The sequence below is a fragment of the Phyllobates terribilis genome, unplaced genomic scaffold (assembly GCF_046119375.1).
Source record: "Phyllobates terribilis strain yellow unplaced genomic scaffold, ASM4611937v1 Scaffold_85__1_contigs__length_6476398, whole genome shotgun sequence".
In the NCBI taxonomy this organism is placed as follows: Eukaryota; Metazoa; Chordata; class Amphibia; order Anura; family Dendrobatidae; genus Phyllobates; species Phyllobates terribilis.
In genome coordinates this window covers 5,335,087-5,352,450 of record NW_027362845.1, presented here as the reverse complement: position 1 = coordinate 5,352,450, position 17,364 = coordinate 5,335,087, and the positions used below count along the sequence as shown (strand labels likewise).

The 17,364-nt window shown below is 47.6% G+C and overlaps 2 protein-coding genes across 2 annotated transcripts in view; both read left to right on the top strand.

Moving 5' to 3' along the window:
* Positions 1–16,900, top strand: part of LOC141197678 (uncharacterized) — a 28,942-nt gene extending 12,042 nt beyond the window's left edge. Inside the window, exon 8 of the mRNA XM_073662766.1 lies at positions 14,579–16,900. Coding sequence (XP_073518867.1) covers positions 14,579–15,353 — 775 coding nt within the window. The 3' untranslated portion in view covers positions 15,354–16,900. The remainder of the gene's footprint in view (positions 1–14,578) is intronic.
* On the top strand, positions 7,088–14,350 carry LOC141197677 (gastrula zinc finger protein XlCGF66.1-like). The gene is made up of 7 exons (XM_073662765.1): positions 7,088–11,027; positions 11,157–11,261; positions 11,344–11,467; positions 11,547–11,635; positions 11,832–11,922; positions 12,632–12,724; positions 14,221–14,350. The coding sequence occupies exons 1-6, from the start codon at positions 10,959–10,961 to the stop codon at positions 12,688–12,690; spliced, it is 537 nt and encodes a 178-aa protein (XP_073518866.1). The 5' UTR covers positions 7,088–10,958; the 3' UTR covers positions 12,691–12,724; positions 14,221–14,350.
* Positions 16,901–17,364: the final 464 nt, after the last annotated feature.

The window sequence follows — 17,364 nt, the reverse complement described above, 5'->3', positions numbered from 1 at the left end:
ATATGCGGTGTCTATTTTGGGATATTTTAGTATACCCATGATGATACTATAGACAGCCATTATACCTGGAATGGCCCCTTCCTTGCGTGCCTTGCTTTTTTTTCGCTTACATGTCTAACAATCACATATGTGTTGTGTCCCTTCCCCCATCGTCTTATTTTTCTATTGCTGAATAAATATGATAGATTTTATACTCCCTGGACTCCTTTGATGGTCTTTTACCCTGCGGGGTTTTCTTTCATATATAGACTCACTGAGTGGTGGTGATGGTAGAGGACATTGTGTAGCAGGATCATTTTGGCCTTGTATAGTAGTAATTTTGGGAATATTGGTCTTTGTATAGTGTATTTTAGATTAGTAACAGTGGTATACTGTAATTATATATGTATAAATCCTCTTTTAAGTGGCAGGGAGGTTATATGGGGAAACATGTACTTTGGGGCTGGGGTCCCTGATCTCTTAGGACCCCAGCAACGCTCCTGCACTGGGGAAAAGCAGGGTCTGGAGGCCACTTTAATATCATCATTTTATGGATATGACGCCAAAGAAACTAATGAAGTGCTTTGCAAAGTGCCATAATTTTCACAATTCTGAAAATAAATTGTAAGTTTAGTTCCACTATAAGTGATGTTAATTCTGTTATGAGAGCTAACCTTCTGAGACAATTTATCACTGCGGTGTGTGAATTGTCACATTAAGCTTTACTACATCTATACATAGTGAAGTTCAGGATCAAAATGCTGCAGGTCCCATCTCTGCTACAGAACAATCCCATGGAAATAAAGCTGATCATTTTATCAGATGGGATCATTAGAACTTACCTGGTTGGATCCTTTGTTTCTGGTGGTTTCTTACCCAGGTCGTCATTAAGGCCCTTTACAATAAGCTCCAAAAACTCATCGGACTTTCTGAATCTTTCAAGCGTTTTCTCCATCACAGAAAGGACAGAAAGGAGGCGCTTATCCTGGCAGAAGAGGATCACAGATATATTGTTCTACATCTTCCAGATGTTTGGATTTATTTACAGACTAATGATTAATCTCGCAGGAAGAATGAGAATATTATAACAGATCACAATTTTGGGGTAAAATTATTCAATTTAAAAAATATATATATAGCAATTACATTATTCTGACAAGACCATTTTTTTGTTTTTTTCCTCCCCTTTTTCCCAAAAAATATAACTTTGTTTTTTCATTCACATAGACGGAGGGCTTGTGTTTTGTGGGACTAGTTGTTGTTTGGAATGAGAACATTCAATTTAGCACATAAAGTATTGAAAAATGGGGAAAAAATCAAAGTAAGGTTATTATTTTTGTTAGTTTCGGGGTTTTTTATGAACATTTAAAAAAAAATGTGGTTTGTGAGACCATTTTCATCTTGCGAAGACCTAATTTTATAGAATGATCCCATTGATGGAGTTGTCGGCTTTTTCTTGTGGAGAGATCAGTAGTTACAAGTTTCTGATTGCATTTTTGGGAGGGAAGTAGAGAGACCCAAAAACCACAACCACAACCCTGGCACTTTACTGTCCTTTACAGCATTGACCCGACGTGTAAGGCTATGTGCCCACGTTGCGGACCTGAAGCATATTTTTTACGCTTCTCCCTGGCGGGAAAATCGCATGCGGATATTACATGCGGTTTTCCCGCCAGGTAGAAGCGTTTGTGAGGCGTCTTTGCATGCATTTCCGCATGCGGGTTATCAAGCACTTCTCCAAGCATCACTTGGAAAAGTGCTTGACAACTTGTTCAGAATGGTAAAAAATAAAAAAATAAACTTTATACTCACCTTCTGATGCATTCTCTGCCCCGTCCGGAGTCTTGAGCGGCTCACGCTGTTGTGTGCAGGACCTGCGGTGACGTCATTGAGTCATGTGGTGGGTCACATGACTCAATGACGTGGCAGGTCCTTCACACAACAGCGCGACGGAGGGAAAACATCAGAAGATAAGTATAAACTTTATTCTTTTTTTTTACAGGTTCTTTGGTACCCAGGTCTGGATGAGAGTCTCCTCTCATCCAGACTTGGGTACCATCCGCACATAAAATTAATGAACATGCTGCGGATTTTTGACCGCAGCATATACGCTGCGGAAAAATCCGCAGCATGGGCATTGACATTGCGGAATGCCATTGGGGACCATGGGGTGCGGATATACATGCGTTTTTCAAGCGTTTACGCTGCGGAAATTCCGCAGCATATACGCTTGAAAAACGCTACGTGGGCACACAGCCTAATAGATTTATATATAATGAAAGATTGTACTTATGTCAATGCAGCAGAAACAAATATTGTTTTACGCTTTTTCTTTTTTATAGTTGGCCAGAAAACCGCAGAACCTTAAGCAGAAAATGACATGAATGAGACCATCTGCCCGGGTTGTACCGGATCCGGGGGTGTTACGTACAAGGCGAAGTCCCCAGAATAAGGATTTGCTTCATTTTGGTGCAGAGTTTCTAGTAGTTTCTGGTTCCTACTGTTACAGGCAGATGCCGTCTGCATAATACAGCCAGCACCGCCTCAACCCCTCCATGCATGTGGACCCCGGCACAAACACTCAGGTCCATCCTTTTATGCTAAGACATTAATAATTCTACAATTATCACACACAACTTATATACAGAAACCTCCCAACCGTCCCCGATGCAATGGGACTGTCCGGCTGTCGCTGGAGGTCGGGGCTACGTCCTGACGAGCTGTGTTCTGTCAGGACAGTCAGTGTAGTACAAGAAAGTCTCATGCCATGCTGCTGTGATCGCTCCTGGAGAGGGGCAGCATCCGCTCCGCACGCCTCGTACACGCCGGGCTCCGCTCCGTACGCCTCGTACACGCCCGGCTCCGCACGCCTCGTACACGCCCGGTTCCGCTCCGTACGCCTCGTACACGCGTGGCTCCGCTCCGCACGCCTCGTACACGCCCGGCTCCGCTCCGTACGCCTCGTACACGCTCGGCTCCGCTTCGTACGCCTCGTACACGCGTGGCTCCGCTCCGCACGCCTCGTACACGCCCGGCTCCGCTCCGTACGCCTCGTACACGCCCGGCTCCGCTCCGTATGCCTCGTACACGCGTGGCTTCGCTCCGCACGCCTCGTGCACGCCCGGCTCCGCTCCGTACGCCTCGTACACGCCCAGCTCCGTACACCTCGTACACGCGCGGCTCCGCTCCGTACGCCTCGTACACGCGCGGCTCCGCTCCGCACGCCTCGCACACACGCGGCTCCGCTCCACACGCCTCGTACACGCCCGGCTCCGCTCCGCACGCCTCGTACACGCCCGGCTCCGCTCCGCACGCCTCGTACACGCCCGGCTCCGCTCCGTACGCCTCGAACACGCGCGGCGCCGCTCCGTACGCCTCGTACACGCGCGGCTCCGCTCCGTACGCCTCGTACACGCGCGGCTCCGCTCCGTACGCCTCGTACACGCGCGGCTCCGCTCCGTACGCCTCGTACACGCGCGGCTCCGCTCCGTACGCCTCGTACACGCGCGGCTCCGCTCCGTACGCCTCGTACACGCGCGGCTCCTCTCCGTACACCTCGGACACGCGCGGCTCCGCTCCGTACACCTCGTGCACGCCCGACTCCGCTCCGTACGCCTCGTACACGCCCAGCTCCGTACACCTCGTACACGCGCGGCTCCGTACACCTCGTACACGCCTGGCTCCGCTCCGTACGCCTCGTACACGCGCGGCTCCGCTCCGCACGCCTCGTACACGCCCAGCTCCGTACACCTCGTACACGCGCGGCTCCGTACACCTCGTACACGCCCGGCTCCGCTCCGTACGCCTCGTACACGCGTGGCTCCGCTCCGCACGCCTCGTACACACGCGGCTCCGCTCCACACGCCTCGTACACGCCCGGCTCCGCTCCGCACACCTCGTAGACGCCCGGCTCCGCTCCGCACGCCTCGTACACGCGTGGCTTCGCTCCGCACGCCTCGTGCACGCCCGGCTCCGCTCCGTACGCCTCGTACACGCCCAGCTCCGTACACCTCGTACACGCCCGGCTCCGCTCCGTACGCCTCGTACACGCGCGGCTCCGCTCCGCACGCCTCGTACACACGCGGCTCCGCACGCCTCGTACACGCCCGGATCCGCTCCGCACGCCTCGTACACGCCCGGCTCCGCTCCGCACGCCTCGTACACGCCCGGCTCCGCTCCGTACGCCTCGTACACGCCCGGCTCCGCTCCGTACGCCTCGTACACGCTCGGCTCCGCTTCGTACGCCTCGTACACGCGTGGCTCCGCTCCGCACGCCTCGTACACGCCCGGCTCCGCTCCGTACGCCTCGTACACGCCCGGCTCCGCTCCGTACGCCTCGTACACGCGTGGCTTCGCTCCGCACGCCTCGTGCACGCCCGGCTCCGCTCCGTACGCCTCGTACACGCCCAGCTCCGTACACCTCGTACACGCGCGGCTCCGTACACCTTGTACACGCCCGGCTCCGCTCCGTACGCCTCGTACACGCGCGGCTCCGCTCCGCACGCCTCGTACAAACGCGGCTCCGCTCCACACGCCTCGTACACGCCCGGCTCCGCTCCGCATGCCTCGTACACGCCCGGCTCCGCTCCGCACGCCTCGTACACGCCCGGCTCCGCTCCGTACGCCTCGTACACGCGCGGCTCCGCTCCGTACGCCTCGAACACGCGCGGCGCCGCTCCGTACGCCTCGTACACGCGCGGCTCCGCTCCGTACGCCTCGTACACGCGCGGCTCCGCTCCGTACGCCTCGTACACGCGCGGCTCCGCTCCGTACGCCTCGTACACGCGCGGCTCCTCTCCGTACACCTCGGACACGCGCGGCTCCGCTCCGTACACCTCGTGCACGCCCGGCTCCGCTCCGTACGCCTCGTACACGCCCAGCTCCGTACACCTCGTAAACGCGCGGCTCCGTACACCTGGTACACGCCCGGCTCCGCTCCGTACGCCTCGTACACGCGCGGCTCCGCTCCGCACGCCTCGTACACGCCCAGCTCCGTACACCTCGTACACGCGCGGCTCCGTACACCTCGTACACGCCCGGCTCCGCTCCGTACGCCTCGTACACGCGCGGCTCCGCTCCGCACGCCTCGTACACACGCGGCTCCGCTCCGCACGCCTCGTACACGCCCGGCTCCGCTCCGCACGCCTCGTAGACGCCCGGCTCCGCTCCGCACGCCTCGTACACGCGTGGCTTCGCTCCGCACGCCTCGTGCACGCCCGGCTCCGCTCCGTACGCCTCGTACACGCCCAGCTCCGCACGCCTCGTACACGCCCGGCTCCGCTCCGCACGCCTCGTACACACGCGGCTCCGCTCCGCACGCCTCGTACACGCCCGGCTCCGCTCCGCACGCCTCGTACACGCCCGGCTCCGCTCCGCACGCCTCGTACACGCCCAGCTCCGTACACCTCGTACACGCCCGGCTCCGCTCCGTACGCCTCGTACACGCGCGGCTCCGCTCCGCACGCCTCGTACACGCCCAGCTCCGTACACCTCGTACACGCCCGGCTCCGCTCCGTACGCCTCGTACACGCGCGGCTCCGCTCCGCACGCCTCGTACACGCCCGGCTCCGCTAAGCACGCCTCGTACACGCCCGGCTCCGCTCCGTACGCCTCGTACACGCGCGGCTCCGCTCCGTACACCTCGAACACGCGCGGCGCCGCTCCGTACGCCTCGTACACGCGCGGCTCCGCTCCGTACGCCTCGTACACGCGCGGCTCCGCTCCGTACGCCTCGTACATGCGCGGCTCCTCTCCGTACACCTCGGATACGCGCGGCTCCGCTCCGTACACCTCGTACACGCGCGGCTCCGCTCCGTACACCTCGTATACGCACGGCTCCGCTCCGTACACCTCGTACACGCGCTTCTCCGCTCCGTACACCTCGTACACGCGACTCCGCTCCGTACACCTCGTACACACGCGGCTCTGCTCCGTACACCTCGTACACACGCGGCTCCGCTCCGTACCCCTCGTACACACGCGGCTCCGCTCCGTACACCTCGTACACACGCGGCTCCGCTCCGTACACCTCGTACACACGCGGCTCCACTCCGTACACCTCGTACACACGCGGCTCTGCTCCGTACACCTCGTACACACGCGGCTCTGCTCCGTACACCTCGTACACACGCGGCTCTGCTCCGTACACCTCGTACACACGCGGCTCTGCTCCGTACACCTCGTACACGCGCGACTCTGCTCCGTACACCTCGTACACACGCGGCTCTGCTACATCCACACTGTAAACCCCTCCTGACCCCACACATAAACTTCAGCTCATCCAGCACCATGACAACCAGCACAGCAGAGTCCTGCATCCACTGAGGCCCCTGATCATGTGACCTCTGACTCCTCCCCTCCTGTGACCTCATCACAGCTCCTGTGCGCACAGAGCAGCCATATATGTGGTGGCGGCTCTGCAGGTGGAGGTATGTGGAGACCCCATTACTGGACGCAGGGGGCATTAACCCCTTCAGCACGAAGGCTCTTTTGGGGTCTAGTGTTACCCCTTTATAAGAATCATAAGGTTTTTGTTCTGTTTCCTGTAATAGATACATACGACCCAACTATGGAGACAGGAAGGGAGGAAACGTATTGTTCTCATAGTACAGGACCCCTTTACTGCCCCCACAGTGTAATGCCCCCATTATGCCCCTTATGCAGGATGTATGATGCCCCCACACAGTGTAATGCCCCCATTATGCCCCTTATGCAGGATGTATGATGCCCCCACACAGTGTAATGCCCCCATTATGCCCCTTATGCAGGATGTATGATGCCCCCACACAGTGTAATGCCCCCATTATGCCCCTTATGCAGGATGTATGATGCCCCCACAAAGTGTAATGCCCCCATTATACCCCTTATGCAGTATGTATGATGCCCCCACACAGTGTAATGCCCCCATTATGCCCCTTATGCATGATGTATGATGCCCCCACACAGTGTAATGCCCCTTATGCAGTATGCATGATGCCCCCACACAGTGTAATGCCCCCATTATGCCCTTTATACAGGATGTATGATGCCCCCACAGTGTAATGCCCCCATTATGCCCCTTATGCAGGATGTATGATGCCCCCACACAGTGTAATGCCCCATTATGCCCCTTATGCAGTATATATTATGCCCCCCACAGTATAATGTTCTCACACTACCACCTGAGGTCCTGTATTTGGAATAATCCCTCTGGAGAATGTTTTTCCATTTCCTGCTCCCCTCCATATATACCCTCGAGCATGTATACAGGCATGTAGGGGAGCAGGCCTTACTAGATATTGAGGCTTTGTACAGTAATATACCACATGAGGATGATATTAGAGGAGTAAGACATTTCTTGAAATCGAGATCGATAGAGTGTAGCAGACATAATGACTTCATGGAGGATCTTCTAAAATTCACTCTTACTCATAACGTCTTTCTTTTTGACAGGAAGTACTTCCACCAGCTCAGGGGTACTGCGATGGGGAGCCCCTGTGCCCCCTCATATGCTAACCTATCCCTGGACTGGTGGGAGGAATCCACAATATTCAGACATGATTATAAGTGGTGGCAGCCATATATTGGGGTATGGTACAAATATATTGACTACATTTTTATCATCTGGTCAGGGACAAGTGAACAATCTTTTTAATTTGTCGGGGAACTCAACATCAGTAGAGTGGGCCTGAGATTTACATCTGAATTTATTATAATAATAATTTTTATTTTTATAGCGACAACATATTCCACAGCACTTTACAATTTTAGGGGGGACTTATACAGACTTTACAGAATAAGCATAACTCAGATATTAAAAGTGAGGGCCCTGCTCGCAAGCTTACAGTCTGTAAGGAAATAGGGGAGACACAAAAGGTAAAATGTACATATATTGTATAATACTGCCTTAATATACTAAATACGGTAAGTACATAACACTACATGAACTGGTCGCCAGCCAGTATGTGTACAGTACAGACAGAGGCTATTCAGTGCATGGATGGTATGAGCATGATTTTGAAGAAAATTTTAATATGGGCCAAACTGGGACAGTTAGATAAGTGTGTTGATGTGATAGGCCAGTCTAAAGAAATGGGTTTTTAGGGCACGCTTAAAACTGTGGGTATTGGGAATTAATCAAATTGTCCTGGGTAGTGCATTCCAAAGAATTGGTGCAGCATGCGAGAAATCTTGGAGACTGGAGTGGGAGGTTCGGATTACGGAGGATTTTAGTTTTAAGTCATTAGCAGAACGGAGGGCACGGGTAGGGTGGTAGACTGATACGAGGGAGGAGATGTAGAGTGGTGCTGAATCGTGGATAGCTTTGTGGGTAAGAGCGATAAGTTTATATTGAACTCTGTATTGGATGAGCAATCAGTGCAATGACTGGCACAGGGAAGAGGCATCGTTGTGTCGGTTGGCGAGGAATATGACCCTGACTGCTGTGTTCAGGACGGATTGGAGAGGGGAAAGTTCAGAAAGAGGGAAATCGATAAGTAAAGAGTTGCAATAGTCCAGACGAGAATGAATAAGAGCTACAGTAAGAGTTTTTACCGAGTCAAAGGTAAGAAAATTTCTGATTCTAGAGATGTTTTTGATGTGTAGATGACACGAGCGAGCGAGTGATTTGATGTGAGGAGTGAAGGAAAGATCTGAATCAAGTATGACCCCAAGACAGCGGGCATGTTGCTGGCGAGTAATAATGGAGCCACAAACGGAAATGGCAGTATCGGGCATAGATAGGTTAGTGGAGGGAGGAAATAGGAGTAGTTTAGTTTTTGACAGATTCAGTTTTAGATAGAGGGAGGACATAGTGTTAGAGACAGCGGAAAGACAATCACTGGTATTTTGTAATAATGCAGGGGTGATGTCCGGAGAAAAGGTGTATAATTGGGTGTCATCAGCATAGAGATGGTACTGAAAACCGAATTTGCTGATTGTTTGTCCAATAGGAGCGATATATAAGTAGAAAAGAAGGGCGTCTAGGACTAATCCTTGAGGAACCCCGACAATAAGGGGGAGGGGAGAAGAAGAGGAGCCAGCAAAAGACAAAGTGAAGGAGCGGTCAGAGAGGTAGATCCACAGTGTTGAATGCTGCAGAGAGATCCAGAAGAATCAGCAGGAAGTAGTGACCATTAGATTTGGCTGTTAGTAGATCATTAGAAACTTTAGTGAGTGCAGTTTCAGTAGAATGTAAAGAGCAGAAACCAGATTGTAAAGGGTCAAGAAGGGAGTTATCTGAGAGATAGCTATTAGACAGGAGTGGAACAGGCGTTCCAGGAGTTTAGAGATAAATTGAAGATTGGAAACAAGTCTGTAGTTAGCAGCACAGTTCTGGTCGAGGGATGTTTTTTTAAGTAATGGATGTATGCTGGGGTGTTTAAAAAAGGAGGGAAAAATACAAGATGAGAGGTAGAGGTTGAATATTTTAGTTAGGTGAGTGGTGACAGCTGGAGAAAGGGACTGAAGGAGATGTGAAGGAATAGGGTCACTGGTGCAGGTGGTAGAGCGAGAGGAAGCAAGGAGCTTTGTCACTTCTTCTTCCGTGACTGGTTCGAAGTCAGAAAATGAGCAAGATACAATGTGGGAGGGAGGAGCATGCATAACATTTGGGGATTGAGAGAAAATTTCCTGTCGGATATGGTCAATTTTTTCTTTGAAATAATTGGCCAGATCGTCAGTGCTGAGGTTGGTGGTTGGGGCCTGTGCTGTTTGATTAAGGAGAGAATGAAAAGTGTCAAACAGGTGTTTAGGATTATTGGACCATGAGATGATGAGGTTGTTAAAGTAGGTTTGTTTGGAGAGGTGAAGGGCAGAGTTATAAGTTTTAAGCATAAATTTATAATGGAGGAAATCTTCGGCCAGATTAGATTTTATCCACAGCCGTTCGGCACACCTGGAGCCCCGCTGGAGAAAACGTGTTTGCAGCGTGTTCCTGGATTGTCGCCGTCTGTGCCGAGTTGTTCTCTGTGTAGGAGCTGTGCCTTCATCCAGGGCTCATTGCAATGTTTCGTTATAATGCTTCAGTGCAAAGTCAGGGCATGAGAGGGAGGAGATTGGGGCCAATGATGATTGCACCTTTTTCATAAATTTCTGGGTGTTAATGGCATGTATATTTCTATAAGTGTGGAAAGTGGAGGTGTCTTGAGCAGGGTGACAGTTCTTGACAGAGAATAAAAGAAGGTTGTGATCAGAGAGCAGAAGAGGAGAGTTAGTTAAGTCATGTATTGAACAGAGCCGGGCGAAGATCAGGTCAAAGAGTATTTCCATCTTCATGTGTAGGAGAATTAGTAAGCTGTGAAAGGCCGAAGGAGGAATTTAGCGATAAAAGATGAGTGGCAGATGGGGAGAGGGAATCGCCTATTGGGATGTTAAAGTCTCCCATGATGAGGGTGGGGATGTCATAGGATAGAAAGTTTGGAAGCCAAGTGGCAAAGTGATCCACAAACTGACAGGAGGGGCCCTGAGGGCGATACATAACTGCCACTCGCAGGGAGAAGGGCCGGTAGAGTCTGACTGTGTGGGCCTCAAAAGAAGGGATGAAAAGTGAGGGTACTGGGGATATAACCTGAAAAGTACATTTTGTTTAAAGGAGCAGACCAACACCAATTATTACCAGTTGCCATTCCTGTATGTACTGATCAAGAAGGATTGTAACGGGACCCTAGGGACACTCATCTACCAGAAACCTTCAAGCACTAATAAACTATTGAAGTGGGATAACCACCACCCCCATCCCCATAAAAAGAGGAAAACCCAAGGGACAATTTTTATGGTTGAGAAGGTACTGCTCGAATGTCATAGATTTTAATATACCGGCAATAGACCTGAACACCAGATTAAGGGATAAAGGGTACTCGTGGTACATTTTGGATTCCGCATCATCGTTTGCAGAAAAATGGTCCATCAGCTCATCTTTTTCTCATTCAGATCTCTAAAATACCGGATCCTCTCAGTGACGATCGTCTATATAAGAAAATTTTCCTGATTTATCCAGGAAAATGATGGACAAGATGGTGGAGAGGATATTACACCTCACCCTAGAGATCCTCTTCCGGCTTACTGGAGAGGTGAGAGATTCTGATGACGTCCCATTACATCATTCTTATCTATGGGAATAACAGATGAACAGAACTGGAGAGATGAGGACTCTGGAAATGTCTGTAGTGAGATTTATTAATGTGTCTCTCCATAACCAGAGATTAATCACGGGGCCTCCACCTCACCCCCTGATACATGAGGACATCAATGACCAGAAGATCCTAGAACTCGCCTACAAGATGATTGAGCTGCTGACTGGAGAGGTGACACTGCTGGGAATGCTGGGACATTATACAGTAACGCTATGAAGGGATTGGGGGATGACGGTATCATTGTATGTGTCAGGTTCCTATAAGGTGTCAGGATGTCGTCGTCTATTTCTCCATGGAGGAGTGGGAGTATTTAGAAGGACACAAAGATCTGTACAGGGACATCATGATGGAGGTTCCCCAGCCCCTCACATCACCAGGTAATAGGACTAAATACACACGGCCTATAATTATCTGTATGTAAAGAATGAATACAGTCCCTGTATGCGTTTCCTCCAGATCTATCTAGTAAGAGGACAACACCAGAGAGATGTCCCCGTCCTCTTCTTCCACAGAACTGTAAACAAGAAGATCTCAATGTTCCTCAGGTAGATGGAGAGAAGGTGTCATGAGATCTCCCCTATGATGTGTAGACGGCTGTAAAGGTCATGTCTTCAGTTCTGTTTTATCCACCATTATTATGTTTTATATTTGTGTCATGAGAACGATGGAGATAAGAGGATTAGAGCCGATCAAACTTGTGACTTTTCCATCTGTCTTTGACTTTTATAATATTTGTTTCAGGGTGAAGATCTGACCCATATTAATACTACAGAGACATATGTGAGGGGTGATGAGTGGTGTAAAGAGGAGATTCCTACATATGACTACCCAGGTGAGTAGTAACCACTGAATACACAGAAGTCACAGATTCTTTTCAGACTTCGGCTGTGGCTGCTTTATCAGTGGTGTAGTCGTATCACAATCGTGTGATCACCATTTTGCCGCTAGACCACAACATTCTCCTCCGTCCGAAAATATTCAAATTACTTTGGGAAATTGTGAAAGCCCTTTTCTATAGAACTTACAACCTGGAGGATCCACCTACCCCCTGGGATTAGTAGACGCTGACCATTACCTGCCCAGGTCTGTAAACTATAAAGCCAAATGTCAGCGTACGTAGATTGTGCTGACAAATTAAAAAATCACTTGAAGAAAACTATTATGATGGGCCTCTATGTGAAAGCAGAGGGTAATGATGGTGTTGTCTTCCTAGATCCCTGATATCTTATTGGATGAATCTCCCTTCTCTCCCTTCTGTGCTGCTGAATGTGCTCATATGGTCCCTACAAGACCAGGTCCAGTCTTTCTGGCCAAACTTCTCTTTTTTGATCGATAACATTAAATGTCCACTGAGGGGCACGTGTGAATTTCTGTACAATAACAGAGTTTCCCTTTATCCTGACTTTTCAATTTCTTTTAAAACCAACTAACTTCAAACAGGATTGTGATAAACTATACAGAAAACATTACACCTGTGCCATGATATATCTCTAAGCTGTGCGTGGCTGATGGTTGTAATATACATTTATTCACGCCTGCAGGTGATGTGTTGGCATGGCTCCAGCCCTGGTTTCATGGATTCACTCCACATCATAAATAGTATTGAGCGAATTTGTTCGGCATTTCAAATTCAGGTTCGTGTTCGTGGTTCCGGCGTGTTCGGCCCAAATGGTCAACCATAAATGAATGTGACTCCAGTTTAGTGTTGGATTTCTCCCTTCATACATACGTTGTTGTTGGGGATGTTACATGTTTATATATTCTTTCTTTTTTTACAAGTTCATTCTGTATGTATTTTCATTGTGGTTGGATCGGCCGGCCTCACTTATGTGAGTCTGTAACTCCCTGGTAGTCTTTCAAAAAGATCTCCATTGCCTCTTCCAAATGACCGAGATCTAAATTTAAGACACCTCATCTCTGCACTATTATAAAAAGTTCACTTTAAATGTCTAATATTTCTTCTTGAAACTCATCTGACAGAAAATATTGTCCCTTACGATAGTTTAGATTGCCAAGAGCCACCGAGCCCCATACTCTAATTACCCCAGAGAGGTTTCACCACTAGTTACTCATTTTTCTCTGATGGAGACTGTTCAGTTTTATCATTTCAGTAGATGTGTTATTGTGTATAGTCACAGTTTTTGACTTCAGTAATCCTCTAATTTAACCTCTTCCCGCAGCCAGTATTTTGTTTCGAATCAGGCCCCATTTTTCAAATCTGACGTGTGTCACTTTATGTGGTGATAATTTTGGAATTCTTCACAAAGGATAATAGGAAACAAATGGACCTTACAAATTATTTTTGAATTTTTGAATCTGACAATCCCCTATATACGGTTGTACACTACTGTTTGGGCACATGGCAGGTTAAGAAGGTAAGGAGTGACATTTAGCTATTAGGAATGCTCAAAAGATGGCTACCATGAACAGGCTTATCACTATCTACCCTGTTTACAGATTTCACAAATTACTTTGCTCATCACCCTTTAAACCCTCTACATGGATCTGGACCTACACAGAGACCCCTAGGCTTGAGCCACAGTGTTACCTGCTATTCGGTGGACTGAGATGGAAAGAAGAATAGTCAGGTAGCCGGGTCAGAACCAAGAGGATAGAGAAAATACAAAATCAGAAGACACAAGAGTAGTCCGTAAATGGGCCGAGGTCACAACAGAAACAAATACACAAGCCGGGAGCTGAGCACAGAGGACTGAACCAGAGGAGAACAAGGCTGTATCTGGCAGCTTCCGGCAATATGCTTCCAGCTTTAGTAGGGTGTGGTGCTTTCCAAATTGCTGAAGCAGGGAGCAGATTAATCCAGCTAGACAGAACATACACCCATACTGTCAGACTCGATGGTACTACAGGTACCAGCAAACCTAATCTTAGTAGCTGGACAGAGCCTGCGCCTTTTACTCCATATTTGGGAGGCAGAATGAACAAACAGTTGAACACCACGCTCCTGGTCCACCCTATGAGGTTTTCTATTAGATGGTCATTGTCCTGGTGAATAAGTGAATTTTTTAATATAACTTGCCTTTTTTACAGACAATTTAAGTAGAAATGTTCAAAAATATAAAATTCAAGGATTTTTTTATTAAAAAATAATAATTGGTTTTATTCTTAGCAGATGACTGTACCAGGAGATCAGAGGGACAGCTGACACCTTCAATTTTCAAATCAGATAATTTTCAGATCCCACAGGATACAATTGAAGTGAATGCCATTACTCCAGATATGCCATCATCCCTTCACAGCAAAGATCTGTCATCTGATCCTTTGAAACAGGTCCTGTCTTCTGATTCATTACCGACTACTATGGAAAATCAAAGTCACAAAATAAGCATTAAAAAACAAACTGCTCCTAATGCAAAGAAGACATTTTCACATTCAGAATATAGAAATAGTTTTCCTCTCAAAAAGTCTTTTCTTAAACATCAAAAAATTCACACAGCGAAGAATAGATTTTCTTGCTCCAAGTGTGGGAGATGTTTTAATCAGAAAACAAGTCTTGCTAGGCACCAGATAACTCACACGGGAGAGAAGCCATTTTCCTGTTCAGAATGTGGGAAATGCTTTACAGAGAAATCAACTCTTATCAATCATCAGAGAACTCACACAGGAGAGAAGCCATTTACATGTTCAGATTGTGGGAAATGTTTTGTACATAAATCAAATCTTTTCAAACATCAGAGAACTCACACAGGGGACAAGCCTTTTCCATGTTCAGAATGTGGAAAATGTTTTACAGAGAAATCAACTCTTATCAAACATCAGAGAACTCACACAGGAGAGAAGCCATTTTCATGTTCAGATTGTGGGAAATGTTTTGTACAGAAATCAAATCTTAATATACATCAGAGAACTCACACAGGGGAGAAGCCATTTTCATGTTCAGAATGTGGAAAATGTGTTGCAAAGAAATCAACTCTTATCAACCATCAGAGAACACACACAGGAGAGAAGCCATTTTCATGTTCAGAATGTGGGAAATATTTTACAGCGAAATCTACTCTTATCAAACATCAGAGAACTCACACAGGAGAGAAGCCTTTTTCATGTTCAGATTGTGGGAAATGTTTTGTACAGAAATCATATCTTAATAAACATCAGAGAACTCACACAGGGGAGAAGCCTTTTTATGTTCAAAATGTGGGAAATGTTTTAAACAGAAAGCGCATCTTGATAACCACTGGAGAACCCACACAGGGGAGAATGCCGCAACTACACCCAACTAGTCTCTACAGACAAGAAAGGCCCTAGCTGTACAACTAAAAACGCAACCACAGACCTAACTCCCTAATAAGTCGTTGAGGAGTTTCTCATACCTCCTCAGGAACCAGAGGGGAGGCCGCAACACATTATCAACAAGGGGAAAGGAAAGTATGAAGTAAAATACGAAAACCCTGAATGAGAAACAAAAACACATTCATATAGGGCAAAGAAGGCAAGCTAAGGAGAACCAAAAATAAAAGGAACAAGTATAATCTCCCAGAAACCTAACATTGTTAGAATGAAAAGGTACTGGGAGGAAAAGCAAACTGACCGGTAGGATAGTTTCACCTTTGTGGTGAAACTTACAAAATTCATCCTCACCAACTGTATATGTCAAACTTGTCCATTTATAATGACCATGGACAAGATAAAGATTCCCAACTCACATCAGGACCACAAGATCCCAGGTACTTTCAGCTGCATCACATCTAATGTAATGTACTTAATTATATGTAGCAAATGTCCAACTGGGGGTCTGTATGTAGGGGAGATGGGGCAAAAACTTAGATGAATTCTCATCACCACACAAAAAAAGAAAAAAAGAATAGATCTACTTGTGTCCACACATTTTTACGGCCACAACTGCTTATCCTTTTCCGAAACTGATAGTTCTGCTTCACATCACTTGTCTTATCTATTGCATTATTCCTGTGCCCTGTTATGTATAAATATGTGACTCTTCAGATTTTGTGTTATACTTTGTCTGATGAGACCTGAGTAGTCTCGAAAGCTTACTGACTAATGGCTAACTGAAGAGATGGTATCAACCACTGAGGACTCTCAAATTTTAATATTTTTCTCAATACAGCAATTTTAAGATCTCTCCACAGGTGTTCAATGGGATTTAGATCCAGACTCATTGCTGGTCAGAACTCTCCAGCACTTTGTTTCCATCCATTTTCTGGGTGCTTCTTGAAGTATGTTTGGGCTCATTTTCATGCTGGAAGACCCATGACCTAGGACGCAAACTCAGCTTTCTGACACTAGGCACTATATTGTGACCCAAAATCCTTTGCTGATCTTCAGATTTCCTGATGCCTTGCACACAGTCAGAGGCTGCAAAGCAACCCCAAAATACCTTTGAACCTTCACCATATTTGACTGTATGGGTTGTAAATTTATTGATTATCTGTGCACCTTGGACAAAGGAACATGTGGATCTCTAAAGATGGACTTATAACCTTGAAATTGTTGATATTTTTCAACAATTTTGGTTCTCAAGTCCTCAGACAGTTCTCTTCTCCTTTTTCTGTTTTCTCCATGCTTAGTGTGCCACACATATGTACACAATGCAAAGATTGAATCCATTTCTCCCATTTTTATCTGGTTTTAGTTGTGATTTTCATATTGCCCACACCTATTACTTGCCACAATTGCGTTTGAACAAGCTTCACATGCTTGAAACAAAGTTGTTTACCCACAATTTTGGCAAGATGCCAACAATTTTGTCCGCCCTATTTTGTGTGAAATTATGTTCAATTTCCCTTTTTTTCTCTCTTTTCTTGTGTTGTTCCAATACATGCAAAGGAAATAAACGTGTATAACAAAACGTGTAATTTCAATAATTTTCTGGGAGAATCACTTCATTTTCTGGAACAATTTCAAGGGATCCAACACTTTTGACCATGACTTGTTTTTGTTGTCTTTTTAATTTGTTGCAGCATATCATCCTCTTCATGTTCAGCTATATTAGGAGGCTTGTAGCAAAGTCCAATTAGCATCTTTGCATTATTGCCATTTTCATGTACATTTACCCATACTGATTTTACATCAGGGATGTAAAGCTCAAAACATGCAGAGGGCCAAAATGAAAAACTTTGACAAAGTCGTGGGCCAACCAGTATACAGTATAATGGGCCCCACATAGTCCTACATACAGAATAATGGGCCCTACATAGTCCTCCATACAGTATAATGGGCCCTACATAGTCCTCCATACAGTATAATGGGCCCCACATAGTCCTCCATACAGTATAATGGGCCCCACATAGTCCTCCAT